This window comes from Helicoverpa armigera, chromosome 27 (genome assembly GCF_030705265.1).
Source record: "Helicoverpa armigera isolate CAAS_96S chromosome 27, ASM3070526v1, whole genome shotgun sequence".
Lineage (NCBI taxonomy): Eukaryota > Metazoa > Arthropoda > Insecta > Lepidoptera > Noctuidae > Helicoverpa > Helicoverpa armigera.
In genome coordinates this window covers 4,007,282-4,034,279 of record NC_087146.1, presented here as the reverse complement: position 1 = coordinate 4,034,279, position 26,998 = coordinate 4,007,282, and the positions used below count along the sequence as shown (strand labels likewise).

Sequence of the window (26,998 nt, the reverse complement as noted above, 5' to 3'; positions counted from 1 at the left end):
CGGAAAATGGTTTTTAAAAAAAACTATTTAATTGGCTAAAATAAAAATGTATTGAAAAATAATTAGAATCACAAGAAAATAGAAAGAAAGTTGCCCGACGGAAGTCCAATCCAAAACTGAAGAAATATTATTATCGCTAATTAAAATAACATCGGTTTCCTATTGCATTGACGTCAATGCAATGGGAAACTCAGCAATTTAATTTTATATTGGTAACAGGGGTTATTTCGATATAACAACCCCCCCGTTAAGATCGATCATCACATCTCAAAGTGATGAGAGATGTCAGGATTGATGTATGCTAAATCATGTATGCTAAATCGCGTATGCTTAAGTGGATTTACGTCGGACATTACAATAAACAAAAGAAACATATTTAAAACACCAAAAATAACAACTAATTTCAAAAGACATCAATACAACTGTTAAGGATAGAAAAGTTACTCAAAAATAATAATTATTAACTACATTTATCATTATTTAGGATGCAAGGAAATCCAGATTAGAGTTAACAATTAAAGTATTTAAACAATTAAACATTATTGATTAATAAGAGCAATTATTAAAATCTAGATAAATCAAGATGACAATATGAAAAGAAAGAAAATTATTACTTAATTACAAACCATGTGCATTCATTACAAATTAATTATCATGAGTCTTGCCAAACAGAATATTCCTTTTAATAGGGGTTGGCGTCACTCGTAAGTCCTCTATAGACTCTGACTCGTCCTTATTGACGGGTGCTATTGTATCACCATGAAATACAGTTTGAGAGGTTGGAACCGAGTTATTTTTTGTGTTATGACATTGGTTAAATATTTGAATGCAACATGGGGCATTAGTACGACAAAGTAACTTACGACTCTTATATAAAATGTAAAATAAGGTTAACATCGAGATGCATAAACTAAAAGACAAATAGTGAGTGCTATACATTTGAAAATGAGATGGATTTTCTATCTTATTGATCTCTTCTTCAAAAGAGTTCAAGTGAATACTGGCTTGCAGCAGAGAATCAAGATTATCTAAGTTATTTAACTTTGAGTAAGGTAATCGTTCTAGAGTTTTATTTAACTTAGATCGCTCACAACAATCATCTTGTAAGATGTTGAAATTTGATATTTTATTGGTTACATTTCCAATAACTGTTTCGCCAACAGCGGCGAATTGCAACGTCTTGTAAAAAGCCTTACAGTTTCTAGGCAAAGACAAGATACCAGTACCAAACAAAATAACGTCAGAACTTATGTCTTTATCATTACAAGTTACATGACACTTGCCAGGTTCAGATTGTACAAAAATCCAACGATTTAAAGTTAACTTATGAAATAGATCAATTGAACCGTGAATAAGTTTTGTAACACAAATGTCAGGAAGTTTGCTAATCACATCACTTAAGAGAATCGTTTCACACGTAGGGTTAGCGATTGCTGAAAACACATTAGTTAACACACACACGTAACACTTCTCACTTATTAACTTGCACTTGTCTATGTCTGCGATAAGTGAATAAAACATGCGATCAGCTGTGATTGCTACATATGAGCTAGTTGGCTCGATAAGAACGTAGGTATCTGGTTTCAACATATCGTAGGGAACAGGTAGGGAATGATCCTATACAGGTCATACACCTGAGGTAATACGAGAGGGATCTTGACAACAATAATTACCTTATTTAAATGGAAAAAGCACACAAGTTGTGAAATGTCAATAAGATTGTGTATATTTTGTAGCGTTAAAGGAACGGGAAGTTCATAATGGCTAGGAAGATTATTCCTATGCTTATCTAACTCACTGTACAATTGGTGTGGACTGAGTACAGTGGGATGCAACACGTTGAGTTTTGCGAATAGAATGGCATTGTTAATATCTTCGATATCAAAAGACAAAGTCATTATAATAGACTCTAATGAATTTAATAAGGAACTTAATTCAGATTTAATTTCTAGCTTGTTGTTACTATTTACAACAGTTTCTAGTATTTTATGGATTGTTTCCATGTTCCTTAAAATGTGGTTTTCGTTTTCGTTGACCTTAGATATCGTGTTATTGAAATATGATATGGTCGACTTAATTACATGAATGTTATCTTTCATGAGATGAGCGAGACGTTTCTCATCAGTTTGTACTTCGTCTATGGCTTTCGAAAATCTCACCGCGTCTTCAGAATCCAAAGTGCCAAAAATAGTTTTAAGGAGAGAGCCACCGAAGTCCATGAGACCTCTTTTAAAACGCATATGGGGTTTTTCGTCGACCAATAAATAAGATACGGAAGAAAACTTACTAACGTTAAGAATATGACGATTTTTTAGAGCGGACAACGAATTGATACAGTCGGACTGTATCTTAGAAGAAGCTAACGAGTTGCAGAATACATTGAGCTTTTCAAATAAAAATTCGACCTTATCTAAATTAGGTTGTACATGACCTATATCAACATATGCTATAACATTCCAATCACTATTAGTGAACTTAATGTCTAGAAGCTTATCAAAGTAGACGCCAGGACTGCTGACGATAGAAGAAACGTATTCGCATGTGATCGGCGATGACAGCGTCGATCTGAAATAACAATGAAACGCTCATGTATTACGTTACTACTGTTGCGTCACTGGCCGGCTTGATTTCGTCGTAGTGGTGACGTACGTGTTTACGATTAATAAGCAGCGTAACAGAATGGTTGCCATTTAGTTTTATTATTTTGAAAGGGCCTTTCCACACAGGGGATAAGGCCTTATTTTGCTTGTGATGGCAACGGACATATACCATGTCTCCTGTTTTATAGGACAATGGTTTCGTACGAGAATCATAATAAGTTTTTGATTTCTCTTTTGAGGATTGAATATTTTGGAGAGCCTTCTGACGACTGTAGTATAGTCGGTGATTAAGGGCTCGGATGTAATCCGTATAGGTGTTTGTATCAAGAGTATCGATACTTGAAGGTAAGTAGGGTTTGAACCCGAAAAGCAATTCCAGGGGTGAGTAACCTGTGGTACTATGTATATTTGAATTATATGCTATCATAGCACTAGGAACATAGAGGTCCCAGGTATGTTGGTTCTCACCGATATATGATCTAAGGTATTCCTTTAGAGTAGAATGACTTCGTTCAAGGCTACCACATGTCTGAGGGTGGTAAGGAGATGCGAACACATGTTTGATGCTGAACAACTTCTCAAGTTGTTTGAAGACATCAGAGCAGAAATTGGTGCCTTGATCGGATATTATTAATTTAGGAATCCCCATATGGGATATGAATAGAACTAAAGATTTCGCTGTTTCTTCAGCGGAACAAGATTGCATAGGATAAGCCTGAGAAAATTTAGTCAAGTCATCTTGTAAGGTAAGTAAGAACTTATATTTGTGTTCATGTGTTTCAGGAAGCGGACCGACTAAATCGAGATAAAGTTTTTCGTTAGGCCGAGATGCTGTAGATGTTATAATCATAGGGGCCTTATTCGTTTGTCTTAGAGGTTTATTTATTTGGCAAGAGCGGCAATTTTCACATAATCCTCGATGTCTTGCCGCATGTTTTTCCACCAGAATTGGGTTTTGATTCTATCAAACATGCGCGATATACCCGGGTGGCCAGCTAGAGGTGAATCATGATTATCTCTAAGAATGCTTTTGACCTCGTCAGGGGTCGGATAACGTATAGAATTACGATAGATGTTTACTTTAATGTTAGTGTTATGAAATAGAAATGATAAAATATTATAAAGTTTTGTGTAAGATAATTTTGTGTAAGGATCTGTAAAGTCTGATATAGCGAATTCTTTTTCTTCCATATACCAATACTTTATCATTTCTCTATAATCACGAAGGAGGTTAAATATGTCCTTGTAACTCATTTCATCATAGTGGTTAAGTTTTAGAAATAAATGTGTAAATAAATGATTATCATTAGATGTGGAATAGTAAGTGTTTAATTCGCGTTCTATGTCGCAAATTTTAGGTTCACTAGTGGAGGCGTCCATGATATCCTTGCAGTATGGCACGGATTCATCTAAGTCAATGGACGTCGGATAAGCAATAAGCTTACACTTTGCTTTCATCAATGACTCGTTATGTTCCTGGATAACGGTGTCGAATGACACATCAGGCTGTTTTATAATTTTAAGAAACTGCTCGTAAGTTTCTGATATGGATGGTGAATTACGTGCGTCTTCCTCGTTGTTAGAAGTCGATGCCGGATTGCAGATAACTGAATCGGAGCCTTCGTTATTTTCTAATACATTTACGGGGAAACGAGATAAAGCGTCGGCGTTTGCATTTAATTTACCCTTTTTATAAACGATTTCATAATCGTACTCTTCGAGTTTAAGACGCCATCTAACGAGTCTAGATCCTGGATCTTTGACATTGAAAAGCCACACTAGAGGTTTGTGGTCAGTAATTATCTTAAATTTGCGGCCGTACAAATAAGGGCGGAATGTTTTCACGCCAAATAAGATTGCTAGGAGCTCCTTTTCGATAGTCGAATAGTTGCCCTCGGCTTTATTAAGGGTGCGCGAAGCGTACGAGACGGGTTTGTCAGACCCGATTGCGCCCTGAGATAGTACAGCACCTATCGCATAATTAGAGGCATCAGTTGTTAGAAGAAAGGGTTGTGTAAAATCAGGATACTGAAGCAGAGGCGCCGAAGTTAATTTATCCTTGAGGGTGGTGAACGCTTGTTCTTGGCTGTTCGACCATTGAAATGTGGCATCTTTTTTCAGTAGGGCAGTCAGTGGTTTAGTGATCTTGGAGAAGTTATTAATAAAACGACGATAGTAGCCGACTAGCCCTAGAAACGATTTTATATCCTTTGGATTCTTAGGAGTAGGGAATTGAGAAACGGCCTTGACCTTTTCGGGATTTGGACATACACCTTTATCGGTGATTATATGCCCAAGATAAGCGACCTCGCGTCGCAAAAACTCACACTTGTCAGGTTGGAGTTTTAAATTGAACTTTCGGATGCGGTCAAAACTAACCTGATTTTGTCCATATGAGATGTCAAGTTACTACTGTAGATTATGACGTCATCAAGATAAACATATGCATGGAGACCTTGGAGACCAGAAAGGACAGTGTTCATTAATTTCTGGAAGGTCGAAGGGGCGTTTTTAAGCCCAAAAGGCATCCGCAAGAATTCGTAATGCCCTGTACTGCTAGAATTAGTGTTTATTGAGAACCCCGTTTTTTGTGCATCTTGGGAGTTCATTCTGATCTGATGAAAGCCACTGGAGAGATCTAATGTACTGAAATATTTTGAGTGGCCTAACTGATCTAATATATCAGTAATAAGCGGCAAAGGGTAACTCTCAGAGACAGTGACGTCATTCAGACGGCGATAGTCTATTACTATACGCCATTTCTTTTTACCTGAAGCGTCCATCTTCTTGGGAACTACCCAAACAGGGGCGCTCCAAGGTGACGTTGACGGACGTATAATATTTTGATCGAGCATCTTGCGGATTTGTGAGTCCACTTCTTCCTTGTGGCACTCAGGAAAACGGTACGACTTTACGTGAATAGGGGCTGAATCACCCGAATCTATAGAGTGCTCGATTGCGTTCGTAAATGATAGAGGTTCGCCCTCTAAATGGAAAATATCTGTGTACTCAGAACAACATTCTAGCAGTGCCTCCTTTCTTCGGAGTTTAGATGAGAACAACGTATTAGATTCAATACCTTTTGAGGTCTGTCAGATTCTGAATAGGATAAAGCATTGACGGATTCGTTTATATCTGTGGCAGTATCATATTCAAGAGGCGTTAACTGGACTTTAAAGTCTCGAACTTGGATATCAGAGTTAGTAGTATTTAAAACGGTTACGTTAATCCTTTTATTAGGCTTTATAGTAACAAGACAATTTGCGATATAAATACCTTCGCTTATAGAATGATCTAATAATAGGCCCTCATTATTTTTATAATGTTCAGGTGAGTAATTAGATACTGCGCATTCGATGACCGCTTCGGAACGTGCGGGAATGACGTAAGTCGGTTGAATATAGTTTATGTCCAGGCTCTGTCCGCATATATGAACTGATTGTGAGGTATAGTCAATATTGGCTTTGAAATGATTTAAAAAGTCGCTGCCAATGATACCGTCATACTCTAGGTTAATGTTATCGTCAACTACATGGAACTTAAACTCGTGGCGATTATTATTCAATGTAAAATACATCTGACACGTGCCTAAAGTTTCTGAATAGGTGCTAACATTATTAAAACCTTTTATCTTAGCTATTTCACGAGATAGCTCAGGCGCTTTAGTTAAACTTGACAGTTTGACCAAACTAATACTCGCCCCGTGTCGATAAGAAGGCGCAACGGATGAATGGAAAGAGAAGTACTCACATATACGTGAGGCAATGACACCTTTTTAGAGTATGAAGATACCTCGTAGACAGGAATTTCGGGATTGATTTTAATTTCCTCTTTAGGATAATGCGGCATAGCGGACTCATTATGAGAAGGAAATTTTGGACTCAACGATACAGGGGCTCTAATAGGAGCTTGTTGAGATGAAATGGTATTTTGACTCGACGAAACAGCGGTTCTCTGTGGAATGTGTCGAGATGAGACAGAGTTTTGACTCAGCGAAACAGGGACTCCTTTTGGAGCGTGCTGAGATGAATTTGGCTTTAGACTCAACGATTCAGAGGCTCTTGGAAGAGTGTGTTGAGATGAAACAGTGTAACGACTCAGCGAAACAGGGACTCTCTTTGGAGCGTGCTGAGATGAAATAGGATTTGGACTCGACGAAACAGGGACTCGCGGAGGAGCATGTCGAGATGAAATATTAGAACGACTCAGCGAAACAGGGACTCTCTTTGGAGCATGCTGAGATGAAATAGAATTTGGACTCGACGAAACAGGGACTCTCGGAGGAGCATGTCGAGATGAAATATTAGAACGACTCAGCGAAACAGGGACTCTCTTTGGAGCATGCTGAGATGAAATAGAATTTGGACTCGACGAAACAGGGACTCTCGGGAGAGCGTGTTGAGATGAGATATCGTTTTTATTCGATTTATTTATAAAGGTACGAGTGCCTAAATTATCCGGATAACGACGGCACATTTTCGTAATCCGTGGTGTTAGTTTAAAGAGTTTTCAGGGTCGTCGCCGTTCTCACAAGGAACATAATAAGGTGTCGGTGACGGCGCCGATGATATCGGCGGCTCGAATGTAACATGATGCATCGCAGCTGGACGGTCGCGATTCTCGGAATTAAACGTATTACGCCGTTCGCTATTATATTTTCTTTTGCGGCATTGAGTAATATCGTGACCTCTGTTTTTGCAATATTTGCAGAAAAGTTGAGACCCGAGTTATAAAATGATGTTGATGGTTGAGGCCCCGAAGGAGTAAATGGTGGACCTGTGCGCTTTTGTTTCTCCCGGCATTCAGCATCCGAGTGCCCGGGTTTACCACAGATCCTACATTTAGGTTTAATAGATGTTTTATACAGGAGGTTTTGTATCTTTTCCTCCTCGAGAGCCACGTTGATAGCATCATTAAGTGATTTTGGGTTTCTACATCTGACATTATTACTCAGTCGTGGATTTAATCCTAAACTAAAAGTAAATAATGCCAAATCTTCGGTCATAGCGATGCGACCGGATATGTCCTTCTTTAGGGATTCAGAATTATAAATTTCTGATTGAAGATCGGTGAGGCAGCTTTCTACACGCAGGGCAAATTGCGCAACAGTTTCGTGTGTTGTTTGCCTGCACGATTGTAAGTCTAGCAACAAATGATTATAATGCTTCCTCTCACCGAAATTTTGCTTAAGAAAACATTTCAACTGATTAAAATCCGAAAATATTTTATTAGAGCACGCAATCTGAGCTTTACCTTCAAGGCGTGATAGAATATATTTATTTAATAAAACTATTTGACTTGGTGATGCTAAATCTAAGGCATTTTGGCAGTTGGTGAGAAAGGCGGTAAGAGTTTCGCGCTCTCCCTTATAAGGGCTAATAAAATCACAGAGCACCTTGATGGGAAACTGTTCGCTCAACGACATTTTCTTAGAAGAGGAATTTTCGGCTGTTTCCGTAGACATTATGAACTTGAAAGGAAACTATAAAGGTAGACGAGTAGCACGTATAATTATGATAGAATAAGGTTTACGATATGTGATACCCTAGGTAATAAAAATACCTAATAAGAATTAAGAATATTGTAGCGATAACAGCAAAATAATATGTTCTACTCACAGACACAGGAACACGAAGAATTCGATACGCATTTTCTGGCACTGAATTAGCACGATTACTGGAACAGGAGGACTGCGGCGCGATAAGTCGCGGCCAGCAGCAGCAGGAACGTCAGGAACAGCGGGGTGGCGATGTACGGCACACGCGCGTGCACAACGCGTACACGTGGCAGCACCACGCGGCAGCTCCGCGTGGCAGGGCGGCAAGGGCGATCACCGGCTCCTTGCGGCGATATCAAGGTGACAGAGCTCGCGTATATTGAGCTCTGGGAGATAGAATTTGGAAATTCGGGACGATCGGCAGGCTTACGCAGGACACTCGTAAGGCTTACTGTCGCGACTCGTCTTTGGAGATGGCACTGAGTTTGTCGAGGTGTGATTTCACTTAGAGAAAATATAGACACCCCGGAGCTGGATTATCTCGTCGGCAACGTGAAGTTCACACACGATAACTTTTCAGTTTTCAGGACACACACGACCCGTTATGGAATACCAGTGGAACGATTACGGCGATATCAACACTGGTATCCCACTTCTGACACCACTGTTACGGAGTGGGTCGGAAAATGGTTTTTAAAAAAAACTATTTAATTGGCTAAAATAAAAATGTATTGAAAAATAATTAGAATCACAAGAAAATAGAAAGAAAGTTGCCCGACGGAAGTCCAATCCAAAACTGAAGAAATATTATTATCGCTAATTAAAATAACATCGGTTTCCTATTGCATTGACGTCAATGCAATGGGAAACTCAGCAATTTAATTTTATATTGGTAACAGGGGTTATTTCGATATAACAGAACCCTTCGTGCGCGATTCCGACTCGCACTTAGCCGGTTTTTTGTTTTATTCTCGATGCAACCAGTGACTCAATGACTCAATAAATGTCTTTCCCGATAATACTCTGAGTCAGATTGCCACGTGATCGTTTTGGAGCCAAAATTCGCGAGATGATAATCGATATTTCCGTTTCCGATTGTCATTGTGATCGATTGTGGTCATTGTTTGGAATTAAATGGCTGGTGTTTGCTGCATTTAGAAGTAATTTATGTAGCTTTATGATTTTTCTGTTGGTACATTTTTACAGACATCCCAAAAAGGAGGATTTTCTCCTCAATATGACAGTGATAGGTTATTAACTAGATTCTGTCGCCGGAAGACTCTGGATGCAGGTCGCCTCCAACAGGTATCTGTGGAGATGTAAGGGGGAGGCCTATGTTCAGCAGTGGACGTCCTATGGCTGAGATGATGATGATGTCAGTTTTTTCACTTTTCCTATGCAATTATTCCGTGTACCCGGATAAAATGAACCTATAGCCTTCCTCAATAAATAGGATTTCTAACAATGTTTTTTATTTCAAATTGGACAAGTGGTTTCTGAGATAAGCGCGTCAACCAATCAAATGATTTTAGCTTCATAATAAAACATCATGTAAATAGATGAATCATGTTTTGTCATCAAAAAGTTAGGCAGAAATGTTATAGAGATTAGCTATATAAATACCTATATCAAACATTTACTTCATAGAGAACAAGTTATATTTTTGTTAAAAGGAAAATCTTTATCTGTTTGTGTTATTATTAACTATCGTTTTGTTATGAGTTTTTTTAACCATGTTTCATCGGTCGGGGAAGTCCGTATGAGTCATAGAAACTATTGAAGAAGTCTAATGACGAAAGAAATAAGCAAGATCTACCTAAGATTGGAGATCAAAGTCTCATATGCAGCTGTTGCTATATATAGGTATTTCCTCCCGTCTTAATCCATCCAAAGGTTGTCTGTGAAAGATCGCGTTTAGCGATAAGACCAGCCATTGAGTCATCTCAACTTTTTAAAAATATTTTAGATTGTTTATTATTTAAATTGGTGTACATTATAAAGAATATATCTACCTATTTATCTTATATATTTCTCGAAATTTGTTCGCGCACATTTGTTCGGGAACAAAAAATATGTACGCGTCGGCGAAAGTCCACAGCTAGCATGTGTTCGCGCACAAAGGGTGCAGTTTCGCGGACATTTTAGAAATAATGTTCGCACGCAATTTGTTACTGTTTGCTAGAGTGAGTAGACCAGAAGATACATTTGTGTGCGTTACAGTGCCGCATATGATACAGGTATAATCTCGTTTTTACAGTTTTTTTTGTTTACTAGTTTATTTATAATATTTATTTATAACGAAAAATTAACTACTCAATTATCACCATGTTTATTTCAACGTCAAGGACACTAAATATAGACGTTTTTAGGTATTGTAACGGCACATATTTGTTTGATAATATATAACATTGCAAAATAACCTATTGCTTATTATTTCCTTTTATACGAAATAAGGGTTGGCGCAAGCCAGTTAAGTTTGACATTAATACAGTAACTAAGCTCTCTGAAGTGACCCTCTTGATGCCGTGCGTATGAATCTTCTTCAATTTAAGAGCCCAGCTCTTGTCGGTGCAGCTCCTTCCATTTACGCCTATCTAGCGCCAACTCCTGAACTTCCTTATACGTCACAACATTCACCTTCTCTTTAATTTGCTTGATGAGCTGTACCTTATACGACCCTTTCCCCTCTTTCTTTCGACTTTCCCTTCCACATTGTATGCATAGTAGTATGTTTTTTTCGTAGAATGCCTTTGCCCAGTAGTGGGACATACTAGCAATAATAATGAATAAAATAAGACAATCCTGAAGTAACTTGTAACAAACTTCACATCGGCAAAGTAATTTGACGAGATCTGTAACTATTATTTCTATGCGTCACGCCAGTAGTGGTACGATCTCGCATTTAGGGTTTACCGCAGTACAGGTCTTTTACAATAGCAAAAATTAATTAAACCACTTTAGAATTGAAACAATTATTTAACTTGACATCCCTAAATGACTAACTGTCCAAAGCCACAAAACATTGTAAATACATACAAAGCATAAAACTGATATGGACCTGTTTCCCGTCAAAAACGATATTATACTCAGTCACTAACTATACGCCATAATAGAAGGACATGAATTCCCAACTTATTATTAATTGTTTCATGAGGAAAACCAGCAAAAACTACATTTAAGGATATTGTTTTAGTATAAACTCAGTTTCATACCAAGTGTGGCGTTTTTAAGTGAAAAAAGTGGTGTTTTTAAAGTGCATATATGTTTCTTCTTATCGAGTGAGCTGCAGGTTTAATCACCTAACAAGTCCTAGTGTCAGAGTTTCCTCAAATCCGCCTGACGGCCTCTGACGTGGAATTGTAACAACGACTGCTACTGGGTAGCATTTGAGGACGCCAGTTTTACGTGCCTTCCTAGGCACGTGATTTTATATGGATGTGTTGGTGTAGTGGTCTAAAATGGATGCAAAAATGCTGATGCATGATATAGTATGCGGTAAGATGTTTCAAATAATCTTTAAATGGTTTTGTTTTCAATGAAATGTCGTTTGAGGCGTGGTTAAACTTACTGGAGGGATCCAGCTGGACTTACCTTCTTTGTCTTTTTGCCCTGTTTGTATATTCCTTGCCATAGGTTTAAATTATCTACTAGCTTTTGCCTTCGACTTCGTTCTCAAACTTTGTCACCCCTTTTTATCCCATTGGGGTTTTCCAAAATCCCTTTAGTCTCTCTTGTAATCCATCTTTGGGAAAGTAACCCCCATGCATAAGAGTCTTAAGCAATTGTGATTTCAAAGTTTTTGTGATGGATGTCAGTGACCTTTTGCTAGGTATATGTAGTTTAATTTTCCTCATAAATTCTTCTACCTACTGGTGGACACCGCTTGTAAATGTCTTCAGTAGTTTTTGAGTTTGTCCCGGATAAACATAAAGTCGCTTCGGGGGACATTTTTTTATAATTTGCAGTATATAATTGGAGATTATTCTGATTTAGATGTATTTTATTGACGTTACAGGATAATGGAATAATATATTGAATCACGTGATCCACGAGTATTGTTGTAATTACAATAAATGAATTATTGTTGTTTAATACTCAGTTGAAATGTATAAATGCGTAGTAACACCGTATCTGTAATTTAATTGCTAATTGTATAACGTAGAAAAGTTTTTTGGCTTGCTCGAATGAGCTAATCTAAAGAAATTCTGGTCTGATTAGAAAACAACTCCCAAAGTTAAGACCATTTATCGAGGTAGGCTACAGATTACTTTTTATCTGGGTGCCCGGGTGAATAAGTCTGGTGGTACGCTGGTAAGGTCTCTTAAGTAAGCTAGTTTATTATCATTTACTGAGTAAATTGTAGTAAATGCTGAAAATCATTGTTCAGTTCAACACAAAACACACGACGAATTGTAAGAAATGGAGGAAAAAATAGCAACGAGACCGCTTCCTCTGGTGCATAGGAAGTTGATATAAATCCAAGGTTGTGATGCCGCGCTGTGACAAGGTTGCATCAGGCTATAGAAATACTGTTCTGTAGGACCTTGTCATGCGGTATTTTTGTACCATTCAGGATAGGTGTTTGAAAGTCAATGTCAGATGTTTAATTTCAAATAGGTCTTTGCAGGGGCTTATAAAACGTTCCAAAGGCAAGGTATGGTTCCAAAAAGTTGGTCCCATGGAGAAGAGCCGGCATGAAACTCTATTTACACATTTTCTTCAAAATATGATATTATTTCAGCCTTGTTATTTCTAAGACAGTTCTCCACGTTTCCACCGGTGTCTTGAAAGAGCTACTCGCCGCATCCGGATAAAAAGTAGCCTATCGTTCTTTATCAGGCTCTAGACTACCTGTGGTATCAAAACTACTGAAGGTTACCAACCTTTGAAATTAGTTGTTGTTGGGCTGGGGGTGGAATGGGTTGTTGGGTTGAGGTTGATGTGTGTATGCTGGCTGGTTCAGGTTGGGGTATAGAGGCTGTGGCGTAGAAAGACAGAGTTACTATCACATTTTATAAATACTAGCAAGGATGCTTTGAATGGAAACCTTGGTACGCGATTCCGACTAGCACCTGAGATATTTTTTTTTTTTCAAAATACCCAAGTTTTCCAAATGTTCATTTCTTGTTGTAACCGAACTTTGATCTTCTTGTACAGGACCAATAGCAGTTACTTTTTTGCCCTCAAAACTGGATCCTTCATTTTAATTAACCGCATTTGTAGTTTTTCCTCTGGCTGTTGGTGATAGATAAATCGTGAGGTACAGAATAGAGAGCAATGACTGGTTATGAGGAAAACTTCTAAATAATAAAAGAGCAATAATATTATATAGTAGTCATCACACTTTATAAACCTGATTGCTTTTGATGTGGGATAGTTGTTATTCTTTCACGCAAAAACCTGCCGATGGTATTCAGATGGAACTTATCAGTAATATAGCTACAATATACAATGGGATAATTAATAGGCTATTCGGACGTACACTTCCTCGAATAATGAGCTATCTTACACTCGAAGAATTTTTACAATCAGTCCAGATGATTCCGAGATTAGCGCTTTCAAATAAACAAACTCTTCATGATCATAATATTATTACAAATAAGTAAACTTCTTCATCTAGTAATGTTGTTCAAAATATGATCTACTAGCTTCTGCCAGCGGTTTCACCCGCATCCCGTGGGAACTACTTCCCGTAGCGGGATAAAAAGTAGCCTATAGCCTTCCTCGATAAATGGGCTATCTATCTATCTTAACACTGAAAGAAATTTTCAAATCGGACCAGTAGTTCCTGAGATTAGCGCGTTCAAACAAACAAACTCGTCAGCTTTATAATATTAGTATAGATAAAAGAACTTGAATTTTACGTTTTCATGTTTCGATCGGCACTTGAAAGGGTCCGAGTTATTTTAACGCGGAAGTACTTGTGTGCCCTCGCGGTGTGCGTCTTAACCTGAATATTTTACATCACATCAATTTGGGTATTATCGACGTCTTGATGTTTTTAATGGTGTATTTATAAATAATTATTACAGCTGTTTCTTTGGGGTCTGTGGTCTGTGTGCTTGATTTGAGAGGATACCCTCTCTAAGGTCAAATAAATAAAGACATTATGCAATTCCTTACCATTATAATGAATGCTTAACTAACTTTGTCTGTCTTTGTGGCTTTCACGCAGTCTTGACCCTGAGAAAGAACTTTATTCTCGTGTGTGGCGAGTAATTCCCTTGGGATACGGTTGAACCATTAATAAGGGAGTGAGTGATAGTTGTAGTGGCATAACAGTTAATGCGGCAGCTTCTCAAGTATAAGTGTGCTGGTTCGATTACACTACAATGCCGCGAGTGGAGGTTATCCCCTTACCCTCGTCTCAAGTTGTATGCCTATTGCCATGTCGACCTGTCTCTAACAGTTCTTAAAACTATAGATTTTGATTCCCGCAGAGTTAAGTCAAAATGGAAAAACCCACTAACACTTGGACTCGAACAAAAGACCATTCATCGGATCTAACGTCCGCTAGAAAAACTACTATTAAAGAAAAAACTATTCTTACTGACGTAGAGTACAAACAGCTATATGTAATAGCTGACAATATAATTACCTTATAACGATGCTAACTCATTAGCGACTTGGTCAAAGAGTAAAGCCGAAGTTCACCAACAGGATAAACGTCCGTTTTTCTCAAAACAACTGTTCACTTTGAGAATACATCTTCTCCCGAGCCTTTTCCCAACTATGTTGGGGTCGGCTTCCAGTCTAACCAGATGCAGCTGAGTACTAGTGTTTTACAAGGAGCGACTGCCTATCTGAAATCCTCAAGCCAGTTACCCGGGCAACCCAATACCCTTACTTACATTGAAAATTGAACCGTAAAGTTCATAGTAAACAGTTGTTTTAAGAAAACTAACGTTTATGTTGTATGTATGTGAACTCCGGCCTAAGTCTTAGAACTTAGCCTTGTATGTTTGAATGTAATTAAGATTTTAATGCTCAATAGATGTTTATGTGCCTTTGAGGTCTTACAGTTGTAATTGCTCTTTTATTATAAATACGCCTTTACCATATTTTTATTCTTCTTTTCTAACATAAAACCAATCTTCTTCCACAGGAATCCAGCATGCAATCGGCGGGCTAGCTTCCAAACCGGAGCGAGATCTCCTCATGCAAGACTTCATGACTGTGGAAACGACCAACTTCCCACACGAGGGCTCGAACCACACACCAGCTCATCATTACTCAGAGTTCAAGTTTAAGTCTTACGCTCCGATAGCGTTCCGATACTTTCGGGACCTTTTCGAAGTTCAGCCCGATGATTTCCTAGTAAGACCTCTGTATTGCATAGATTGGAACGCTTTTTTTTAGATGTTCTTGTGTGGTAGTTTTGGAGCTCCGTTTTTTATGGCATTTGTCCTGTGATTATTTAAATATGAAACGGCCATTCTTCAAAAATATATGGGTCCTCCTTTACTGAATACTCAAAAAGGTAAATGCTCAAGACAAATAAGTTTGCTCCATCTATTGGCGATTGCGATCAAATTGTACGAACAAAACATTAAAGAACATATACATGCATGTGGCATCAGATAGTGATGCCATAGTGGCAAAGTTATTTGACTTGATACTTGCTTGAGTTGTTAAGGTAGTACAAGAAGTCTCGTACGACAAAAAAATATGCAAACCCACATTGCATATAATGATAAGATTCACAGAACATTTGTCGTTTAGCAAAGACGAAGCTCCTATAGGCTGCGGGGTGCAACACCAATAGAATGGATTTTTTTAAAAGAAAAAAAAAAAACATGGAGCGACTACCCATCTGACCTACTGAACCCCTAGACATTCAGGCTTCTAAAAATGAAAGCCGAGATTCTCCAATTTATCGTGCTTTCCGAAACACGAAGGAAAAGCTATAACAGAATTTCATCAAGATGAAGAATTTCAATATTTAGAAATAGTGCTTAACTTCCTCATCCCGCAGCCTGCAAGTAGATGTGATACCCACCCTGTTTTAGACACCCAAAATATTTTCGATAGTCCCCAAAAATCACGTAGCTGTTTTGATTTTCTAAATGTTGCATGATTGCACCTAGATTTTTTTATATTTCACTGAATGATAAGTAAGATAAGCTAGTATATTTTTTAATAAATACAAAAATACATTAATACACTACAAACAAAATATTATGGTACTGTTAGGTACGTTATGTTTTTTGAAATGAAATGAAATTTATTCATTTATTTTTAATACATACTTCACACATACATAGTATTAAATAATACAAACAGTAAAAAAAACATGATTTATTATAACATGATTTATAGTATTTAGGGTTGCTAGGGACATGCTTCTCCGCTGAAAACTAAGTTATATGAATTCCTAACAAGATGGCCAATTTCGAGTTAAAAAGTTTCCAAAAAGAAAGATTTATTAATGTTATTGGATAACCTTTTTTGAATTCGGACAAATATATCAAAAGGAATACACCATTCCATTGCCTATATACCTAACAGTGTATAGGGTGTAAAATAGGGAACAAAAGTCAAAAGTCAAAGTCAAAGTCAAATCATTTATTTCATTTAGGCCTTTACAAGCACTTATGAACGTCAAAATTATAACTAAGTTTGATTCTAGTTGCCCATTCCAAAAGTAGCTTCCTATGGAGAAGAACGGGCAAGAAACTCCATGGTTACTCTTTTTTAAAAATAATATAGTATTACAGTTTGTATGTATTGATACATACAGTAAAAGCATGCGAAGATCATGTAGAATCGCAAAGACAAATGAGGATAAAGTGACAATTAAAATGCTACATGGTGTTCACATTTACAAATTGGTTTATATTTTGGTACAAAGTTACAAACAAATAATCAAAAGATGAATACAATTTTATTTGCTGGTGTAGTTTTAATTTGTTAATTAATTAGATATTGTCAGTATGTCCTATGGAGCAGGACCAGCATGTTTCCAAGCATTTTTATCTTGAATGTAATCTTCTAATTTATAATATGCTTGCTTACAAAGTGTGGCTTTTATATGAGTTTTAAACCGCAAGTCATTCAATTCCAGAATGTTGTCTGGTATTTTATTATAACATTTGACACAATATCCCATGAAAGATGTATGTACTTTAGATAATCTAAACTGCGGGATAGCTAACTTATTTTTATTTCTAGTGTTATAATTATGTCTATCACATATTTTATCAAACAAATGTAAGTTTTTCCTAACATACATGATATTTTCATAAATAAATTGGCAAGGTACGGTCATGATATTAATTTTTTTAAACAGTTCCCTAAGAGATTCACGACCACGTAAGTTGTACATAGCTCTGACCGCTCGCTTTTGTAAGATAAATATGCATTCAATGTCAGCAGCTCGTCCCCACAGCAGAATGCCGTACGACATGATGCTGTGGAAGTAACTAAAATATACCAGTCTAGCTGTTTCTACGTCCGCTAGCTGCCTCATCTTTCTAATAGCATAGGCGGCCGAGCTAAGACGACCCGCAAGAGATGTTATGTGGGGTCCCCATTGTAGTTTTTTGTCAAGAGTGATTCCCAGGAAAACTGTCTGATTTATAAATTCTAGTTTTGACTATTGAGTATTATGTCACATTCACTACTTTTACATTTGGCAATGAAAATCGAATGCATTTTGTTTTTTTCATTAAGAGCCAAGTTATTTGCGTTGAACCAATTTTGAACCTGGATAATGGAATTGTTTACGTCGTCTAGGTTACGTCTACGTCGATCAATATTAAAAATAAGAGAGGTATCATCGGCAAACAACACCATCCTAGGTTGATTATCAAATAGATAGGGCAAATCATTAATATAAACTAAAAAGAGGAACGGACCTAATATGGAACCTTGTGGTACGCCCATTGCCATCATTGAGCCCAGTGAATTTACGCCGTTTACTTGAACTTTAAGTTGCCGATCGTTTAGATACGATTTTAATAACTGGAGGGATGTATCTTTGATTCCGTAATGCTCTAGCTTCTGCAAAAGCGTTTCGTGATTTACGCAGTCAAACGCTTTTGAGAGATCGCAGAAAATTCCAATCGAGTCTTCAGCTTCCTCCCAAGCCTTAAAGATGTGCTTGATCAAAGTTACACCAGCATCGGTTGTACAGCGACCTTTGGTGAAACCGTATTGTTCGTTATGAAAAATGAAGTTTTTATTGAAATGGCGCAACATTTGTGCAAGCATCAACTTTTCGAATACCTTGCTGAGAACCGGTAAACCGGTAAACAGTGTATATTTTTCAGAAAAAGGTCTATAATAGTCATGTTAAATTGTAGGGAGTATCACAAATTAGCGAAAAAACGTGTGTTTTATAAAAAGTCCAATTTGTAAACCTTTTGGGAAGTCAGACAAAAGACTACTATCACACAAAGAACATCAGAACATTTAGGCGTGCTCATCAAACAATGTCTCCACTCCAAAGCATATTATGTTAATGAATTTCTACCAGATGTCGATGTGTAGCGCCCCGCTGCGCGAGCTCAGCAACCCTGGCGCCTCGGGCAGTATCTTCTACCTCACCAATGATGATGAGTTCATCATCAAAACTGTACACCTTATGTGTACATAGTATTCTATATTACATATAGGAAAAAAAAAACTTGTTTAGAAGCTAATAGCACAAATTCCAGGGTAATTAGAGTAGTTTAAAATCTTACCATGGCGGCCATTTTGGATTAGCTGTCAAATATACGGTTTATTGCAATTGCTAGCTATCTAGGTTAACATTGTAGGTATCAGAGGGAGTATAGATGCCCATCTTTCTAAAGCATCAAAAATTACACAAATAATATAGGTCAGAATGTGTCTATAACAACGTGTCTAAAAATCCGATGAACTACCTCTTTTGGGGAGTCGGACAAAAATCTCAAAGACTACTATCACACAAAGAACATCAGAACATTGAGGCGTGCTCACCAAACAATGTCTCCACTCCAAAGCATATTATGTTAATGAATTTCTACCAGATGTCGATGTGTAGCGCCCCGCTGCGCGAGCTCAGCAACCCTGGCGCCTCGGGCAGCATCTTCTACCTGACCAATGATGATGAGTTCATCATCAAAACTGTACACCTTATGTGTACATAGTATTCTATATAACATGTAGGAAAAAAAACTTGTTTAGAAGCTAATAGCACAATTTCAGTGTAATTATTATTTTCAAGTAGTTAAAAATCTTACCAAGGCGGCCATTTTGGATTAGCTGTCAAAAATTTTAATTATACGGTTTATTACAAAAAATAATCCAATAGCTAGCTATATAGGTTAACAATGTAGGTATCAGAGGGAATATAGATGCCCATCTTTCTAAAGCATCAAAAATTACACAAATAATATAGGTCAGAATGTGTCTATAACAACGTGTCTAAAAATCCGATGAACTACCCCTTTTGGGGAGTCGGACAAAAATCTCAAAATTCTACTATCACACAAAGAACATCAGAACATTTAGGCGTGCTCATCAAACAATGTCTCCACTCCAAAGCATATTATGTTAATGAATTTCTACCAGATGTCGATGTGTAGCGCCCCGCTGCGCGAGCTCAGCAACCCTGGCGCCTCGGGCAGCATCTTCTACCTCACCAATGATGACGAGTTCATCATCAAGACTGTACACCTTATGTGTACATAGTATTCAATATTACATATAGGAAAAAATAAGCTTATAGAACATAATCCAGAGTAATTAGAGTAGTTTAAAATCTTACCAAGGCGGCCATTTTGGATTAGCTGTCAAATATACGGTTTATAACAAAAATAATCCAGTAGCTACCTATAGGTTAATAGTATAGGCATCAGGGAGAATATAGATGCCCATCTTTCTAAAGCATTAAAAATTACACAAATAATATAGGACCGAACGTGTCTATAACAACATGTCTAAACATCCGATGAGTTTACCTTTTGGGAAGTCAGACAAAAGACTACTATCACACAAAGAACATCAGAACATTTAGGCGTGCTAACCAAACAATGTCTCCACTCCAAAGCATATTATGTTAATGAATTTCTACCAGATGTCGATGTGTAGCGCCCCGCTGCGCGAGCTCAGCAACCCTGGCGCCTCGGGCAGCATCTTCTACCTCACCAATGATGACGAGTTCATCATCAAAACTGTACACCTTATTTGTACATAGACTTCAATATTACATATAGGAAAACAACTTGTTTAAGAGCTTATAGAACATATTCCAGTGTTATTAAAGATTCTTAAAATCTTACCAAGGCGGCCATCTTGGATTAGCTGTTAAAAATCTTAATATACGGTTTTTTACAGAAATAATTCAATAGCCACCTTAACTTAGCAGTGTATGTAGGTATCCGGGGTAATATAGTGTGCTAATCTTTCCACAAAAGTTTATTACAGTCTAAAACACCAAAAATAGGACGGAACATGTCTATAACGAAAAAATCTCAAAAGACTGCTATCACACAAAGAACATCAGAACATTTAGGCGTGCTCACTAAACAATGTCTCCACTCCAAAGCATATTATGTTAATGAATTTCTACCAGATGTCGATGTGTAGCGCCCCGCTGCGCGAGCTCAGCAACCCTGGCGCCTCGGGCAGCATCTTCTACCTCACCAATGATGACGAGTTCATCATCAAAACTGTACACCTTATGTGTACATAGTATTCAAAATTACATATAGGAAAATAAATTGTCGAAAAGCGTATAGTACAAATTCCAGAGCTATTAAAGTAGTTTCAAATCTTGCTAAGGCGGCCATTTTGGATTAGTTGTCAAACATCGTAATTGACATTTTATTACACAAAATTTTCCACTTTCTACATAAATATGAAGTTAACAGTGTATTGGAGATATATAGGGTAGGGTACCATCAAAAATAGGTGTTTTACGGCCTAGAGTACTAAAAATTACTTACATAGAGTGTCACAGAAAAATATAGGACATACCGTGTCTAAACATTCGATGTGTTAACCTTTTGGGAAGTCGCATAAAGTACTATCACACAAAGAACATCAGAACATTTAGGCGTGCTCATCAAACAATGTCTCCACTCCAAAGCATATTATGTTAATGAATTTCTACCAGATGTCGATGTGTAGCGCCCCGCTGCGCGAGCTCAGCAACCCTGGCGCCTCGGGCAGCATCTTCTACCTCACCAATGATGACGAGTTCATCATCAAAACTGTACACCTTATGTGTACATAGTATTCTATATTACATATAGAAAAACAAACTTGTTTAAAAGCTTATAGCACAATTTCAGTGTAATCATGTTATGAAAGTAGCATAAAACCTTACCAAAGGCGGCCATTTTGGATTAGCTGTCAAATATACGGTTTATTGCAGAAATAATGCAATTGCTAGCTATCTAGGTTAACATTGTAGGTATCAGAGGGAATATAGATGCCCATCTTTCTAAAGCATCAAAAATTACACAAATAATATAGGTCAGAATGTGTCTATAACAACGTGACTAAAAATCCGATGAACTACCCCTTTTGGGGAGTCGGACAAAAATCTCAAAAGACTACTATCACACAAAGAACATCAGACCATTTAGGCGTGCTCATCAAACAATGTCTCCACTCCAAAGCATATTATGTTAATGAATTTCTACCAGATGTCGATGTGTAGCGCCCCGCTGCGCGAGCTCAGCAACCCTGGCGCCTCGGGCAGCATCTTCTACCTGACCAATGATGACGAGTTCATCATCAAAACTGTACACCGCATATGTACATAGTATTCAATATTACATAAAGAAAAAAGAACTTGTTTAGAAGCTAATAGCACAAATTCCAGAGTAATTAGAGTAGTTTATAATCTTACTAAGGTGGCCATCTTGGATTAGCTGTCAAAACTTTAAATTAATGCAAAAATAATCCAATACCTAGCTATACAGGTTAACAGTGTAGGTGTCGTGTGGAATATAGTATGCTTATCTTTCCATAAAAGTCTATTGCGGTTTAAAGACCAAAAATAGGACAGAACGTGTCTATAACGAAAAAATCTCAAAGACTACTATCACACAAAGAACATCAGAACATTTAGGCGAGCTCATCAAACAATGTCTCCACTCCAAAGCATATTATGTTAATGAATTTCTACCAGATGTCGATGTGTAGCGCCCCGCTGCGCGAGCTCAGCAACCCTGGCGCCTCGGGCAGCATCTTCTACCTCACCAATGATGACGAGTTCATCATCAAAACTGTACACCTTATGTGTACATAGTATTCTATATTACATATAGGAAAACAACTTGTTTAGAAGCTTAAAGCACAATTTCAGTGTAATCATGTTATGAAAGTAGCATAAAATCTTACCAAAGGCGGCCATTTTGGATAAGCTGTCAAATATACGGATTATTGCAAAAATAATGCAATTGTTAGCTATCTAGGTTAACATTGTAGGTATCAGAGGGAATATAGATGCCCATCTTTCTAAAGCATCAAAAATTACACAAATAATATAGGTCAGAATGTGTCTATAACAACGTGTCTAAAAATCCGATGAACTACCCCTTTTGGGGAGTCTGACAAAAATCTCAAAAAACTACTATCACACAAAGAACATCAGAACATTTAGGCGAGCTCATCAAACAATGTCTCCACTCCAAAGCATATTATGTTAATGAATTTCTACCAGATGTCGATGTGTAGCGCCCCGCTGCGCGAGCTCAGCAACCCTGGCGCCTCGGGCAGCATCTTCTACCTCACCAATGATGACGAGTTCATCATCAAAACTGTACAGCATAAGGAGGGAGAGTTTCTGCAGAAACTGCTGCCTGGATACTACTTGAATCTCGATCAGGTTGGTTATATTTTTGTTATTACTCGACCGTTGTGTTCCGTCGTAGGCCTTTTATGTACCAGGGCCGCGGTAACTCTTTCGAACAATCCCGCAGCCCAGTCTTTAAGGGACTTCATTATTCATTTTTAAAAGCATCAATGCGAGTAAATGTTTTTATAGTTTGCTCTAATAGGGTAGTAAACTTCTGTCAACTTAAAAATTATTTTTCGAAAGCATTTGTCCTTTTTATGGAAAGAACTGTTATTTAATGATAATAAATTAATGTCAGCTAAACAAAATAAAAGTTAAAAAAAACATTAAAAATGCACGTAAAAACCAAAAATCTAATCGTGGTCAAAGTTCATAACGAGATACTATAACAAGTTCCAGTTCATGTCTTCCAGCATCCGATCAGTTCAACAGTACCATATTATTGTATTGTCATCAGAACTACATATAGCTGCCAATTTATTACATAAGGCTCACTTTGTTATGTTTAAATTTTCTTCATATACAGGTGATTTTATAATTCTATGTTTTTATTTATTCCAGAACCCACGTACATTATTACCAAAATTCTTCGGTTTATACTGCTACCAGTGTAACAGTAAGAACGTCAGACTGGTAGCCATGAACAATCTGCTGCCATCGTCCATTAAACTGCATCAGAAATATGATCTGAAAGGCTCTACGTATAAGAGGAAGGTATGTAGCTTGAAGAAGTTCTATACTACATAGTTAAAAGTCTCTTTACTGTCCCAAAGCAGGGTACAGGTTTCTTCTCATACAGAGAAGGTATGAATGAGCGTTAATCACCACGTACTCTCAGGGCGGATTGGCAGACTCAGTCCAGGTTTCCTCAAGATGTTTTCCTTTACCTATACTCATTATATTTTTCGCTCCAAAGCGTCAAGCGCTAAAATGGTGTTTTCGGGGGACGAGGAACGTTACTGGTTATAGCCTTCATACGCCTTCTTTGAAAGGAAGGGACCCGCCCATTTTTTTTAAACCAAAAATCTCTCTTTAGTTCACTCGTAACGTATCGTTTGGGTCACGCCCACCCCGTCCGTATTTGCCTTTTGGGATCTCCGGTCATTTTCCCTTCCTCTAGAGTCGTAATTAATTCGGCAAAAGAAATCTACGGCAATATAAAAACTACAACATAATAATTTCCTTTTCCCAGGCAAACAAAGGAGAACGTCAAAAGACATCGCCCACATACAAAGACCTGGATTTCATGGAGCATCATCCCGAGGGTCTGTTCCTAGAAGCTGATACTTACAACGCGCTGATAAAGACCATGCAGCGAGACTGTCGGGTGCTTGAGAGTTTTAAGGTATGTATTTTGTAATATAAAGTCTTTACAGTGTATAGTGAAATCGCTTTGCGGTCTTTATAAACTTTCACGAAGCAGCCCGGAGCCTGGAAGTTGGTGATTGATACACCCGTGCTTCGGAGAGCACGTAAGTGTCGGTCCTGCGCCTGATCTCTCTCCGGTGGTGTCGGAATGCCGTTCCATCGGGCTATGAGAGTGAAGGAATAGTGAGCGCACTTGTGTCTGCGCAAATGCTTGTGCACTATAATATGTCCTGCGCAGCTGGCTGATCTCCTTGTATGGGAAAAGCCGCCGTGACCGAAGACTTAATCTCAGGAACTACTGGTCCGAATTAAAAAATTCTTTCAGTTTTTTAATAACCCAATTATGGATCGAATAAAGCTATAACAAGCTACCTTTTATCCGGATGTAGAAAGGAGATATCTCGAAAGCAATATACAACAGTAATAAATACATAATCTTCTAATCACGCTTCCAGATCATGGACTACTCCCTCCTAGTCGGCATCCACAATCTAGACGAGGCTCAACGCGAGAAGACGGAAGCCAGGAAACGCACAGACTCGGGACAGAGCGACGGTGATGATGCTGAGGGAGAACCTAGGAAGGGTCTTAATAGGACGAGGTATGTTGTAAAGAGTATTTATTTAATATGCTATAGATTTTATAGGGTGATATGAAAATATTCGTGAGCTGAAAGGGGGCTTAAATGAGCCCTTGCACACTGTCAACTGTATACTGTGTCTTAATTTGTGAAAAGATACTATGTACATTTAATTTTAGTCGGCATTTAACCAAAGGTAATCAATCTTGATGACTATATACGTATAAACCAATATCAAACGAATGAACTACAGATTAAAATAATGATTAAATTGATTAAGGAATCATTATTACTGTGTTTATATTGATTTTAAAGCCACATTTTATTTTTAAACCGAGGTTTTGAATAAATAGCCATATCAAGGTGGTTTATCTTTAGATAAGTGTCAAATAGTGTACATATATCCCGGCAGCACATCTGTCACAGCCGTTACGGGTACAAATGATTTATTTTACAAAAACGGGTGAGCTATACTTGTGTGTACATTGTCTTTGTACGCGTAAACTCGGGAAGGTTCAATAGTAGTCGAGTTGCCGAGACATACAAAAACAATGTGCTTGTACATTCATATACACACACACAAGTATGGATGACCCGCTTTCCTGAAATAAATCTATGATCAAAAACCAGAAAGTATGGCAGTCATCAAGTATGACATCTACCAATAATTATTTTTAAGATTTTCTACATTTTCTATTTGCAACTTATTTTTAAACAACACAAATATTATTTTAGCACTACACCACTTATAATTTGTACAAAATTTTCGCACAATTTTCTTCAATATCGGTGGCGGTATTTTATTTCTGTATAAAAACAACATTTCAGATCCGAAGGCAAGGAGGATTTCACCGCGCAAGTCAAGAGGACACAGTAATATTCAGTTTTTATGTGTTTTTTGAATGTTAATTTTTATTAATTAATTACTATTAATTTTCTAAAAAAATATTTTTTATCTGTGTATTTTTTTTTGTATTTTTTATCTGTGGTGGTTGATTGTCGGTGGTTATTTTATTGATTGTTTATGGTTGGGTGTAATGATTTGGGTAATGCTTGTGGGCTTGTAATTTCTCTGTCTGAGATGCATGGGGGATGAAATTATGTTGTTTGATATTTCCAAAAATATCAAAATGCTTAAAAAAAGAGTTCATAAATATGTTTTTCGTAAAAATTAAACGGCTAGCCCTTTAGCTGAACAACGTCTCTCAACTATACATCTATACGTCGTTTAGCCGACTAGTTCAACACTGGTATGGTCAAAAATAATTTCATTTAACGTACAGAAAACGTCCGAATTTAGAACCTCCCCATTTTGGGAAGTCGGTTTCTGTCTGAAATGGGGTTTTTGTCTTAATAAAAATAACTGTTAATCAAATAACTGTATACTGATAATCAATTGACCACGCTACGTCATGTGATCTAATAGTTAGGCATTTTAACTGGAATAACAGATGATCAGAACTATCTCTCTATTTAACTGTGTATCTATTTATTGGTAATTATTATGCATGTTCTAACATGGTTTGTTTGAGGTTTCATAGTGATTTAAGGGGGTAAAACTTGAAAATACTATATATTTAAACTAATTTTATAAAGTTAAAAGAGTTTGTTTGCTTGATGGAACTAATCTGAGGAACTACTGGACCTATTTGAAAGAAAAATCTCTAGATAACTTTTTATCAAGACAGGCTAATTCCTACTTTTTATCCGGATGCGGGAAGTAGTCGCCACGGGCCGGTGTGATAACGCTGGCGAAAATATATAATATAGAAAATAAAATATGTTAAAAACTATGTCAGTGACACGAACTTAATACATCATATTAAACTTGGATTGTGTTTTATCTATGTATTTTTTATTAAAAGTCGCTATGGGGCCTCAAAAAAAGTGAATGTGTATGAAATTTAAAAGCATGCATCTACTACGTGTACTGATTTACTGATTGCATCAATTCGTTCAATCGTTCATTCAAGGTTTGTATGGAATTTTGGAAGGCAGTATTTCGGTTTAAACTTAATTATTTTCTAATTTATTAATACCTATATTTCCTTTACGTTCTACGTGCTAATTTCAAGTCCGAAATATTGTATTTCATTAGTATCTTAAAAGGCCTAATTCATTAAAACCAATCTTACTTAACATCCAAATGAAATTGTTTGTATGCACAAGTTCCTATA

General features: G+C 37.3%; 2 protein-coding genes across 4 annotated transcripts in view; one reads left to right on the top strand and one right to left on the bottom strand.

The window, feature by feature from the left end:
* LOC110384607 (phosphatidylinositol 4-phosphate 5-kinase type-1 alpha) overlaps positions 1 to 26,998 on the top strand; it is a 60,290-nt gene that overhangs the window by 19,270 nt on the left and 14,022 nt on the right. Inside the window, exons 4-9 of one of the 3 annotated variants that reach the window (XM_064041947.1) lie at positions 15,203 to 15,414; positions 22,739 to 22,903; positions 23,435 to 23,587; positions 24,066 to 24,218; positions 24,697 to 24,842; positions 25,650 to 25,694. In XM_064041947.1, the coding sequence (XP_063898017.1) occupies positions 15,203 to 15,414; positions 22,739 to 22,903; positions 23,435 to 23,587; positions 24,066 to 24,218; positions 24,697 to 24,842; positions 25,650 to 25,694 (874 nt within the window). Of the gene's footprint in view, positions 1 to 15,202; positions 15,415 to 22,514; positions 22,904 to 23,434; positions 23,588 to 24,065; positions 24,219 to 24,696; positions 24,843 to 25,649; positions 25,695 to 26,998 lie in introns of those variants that run through there. The other 2 variants (XM_064041946.1, XM_064041945.1) reach the window with 2 other exon arrangements.
* On the bottom strand, positions 1,514 to 9,017 carry LOC135118943 (uncharacterized). Its single transcript, XM_064042131.1, has 2 exons — positions 8,219 to 9,017; positions 1,514 to 2,565 (listed from the first exon to the last, which is right to left on the bottom strand). The coding sequence occupies exons 1-2, from the start codon at positions 8,248 to 8,250 to the stop codon at positions 1,584 to 1,586; spliced, it is 1,014 nt and encodes a 337-aa protein (XP_063898201.1). The 5' UTR covers positions 8,251 to 9,017; the 3' UTR covers positions 1,514 to 1,583.

What these genes read in the sequence shown, in the direction of transcription:
- LOC135118943 (XM_064042131.1), bottom strand. Translation starts at nt 8,250, where the DNA reads ATGCGTATCGAATTCTTCGTGTTCCTGTGTCT. An exon ending in TTCTTCGTGTTCCTGTGTCT is followed by an intron (nt 2,566 to 8,218) that starts GTGAGTAGAACA and finishes TTGTTATTTCAG; the next exon opens with ATCGACGCTGTCATCGCCGA.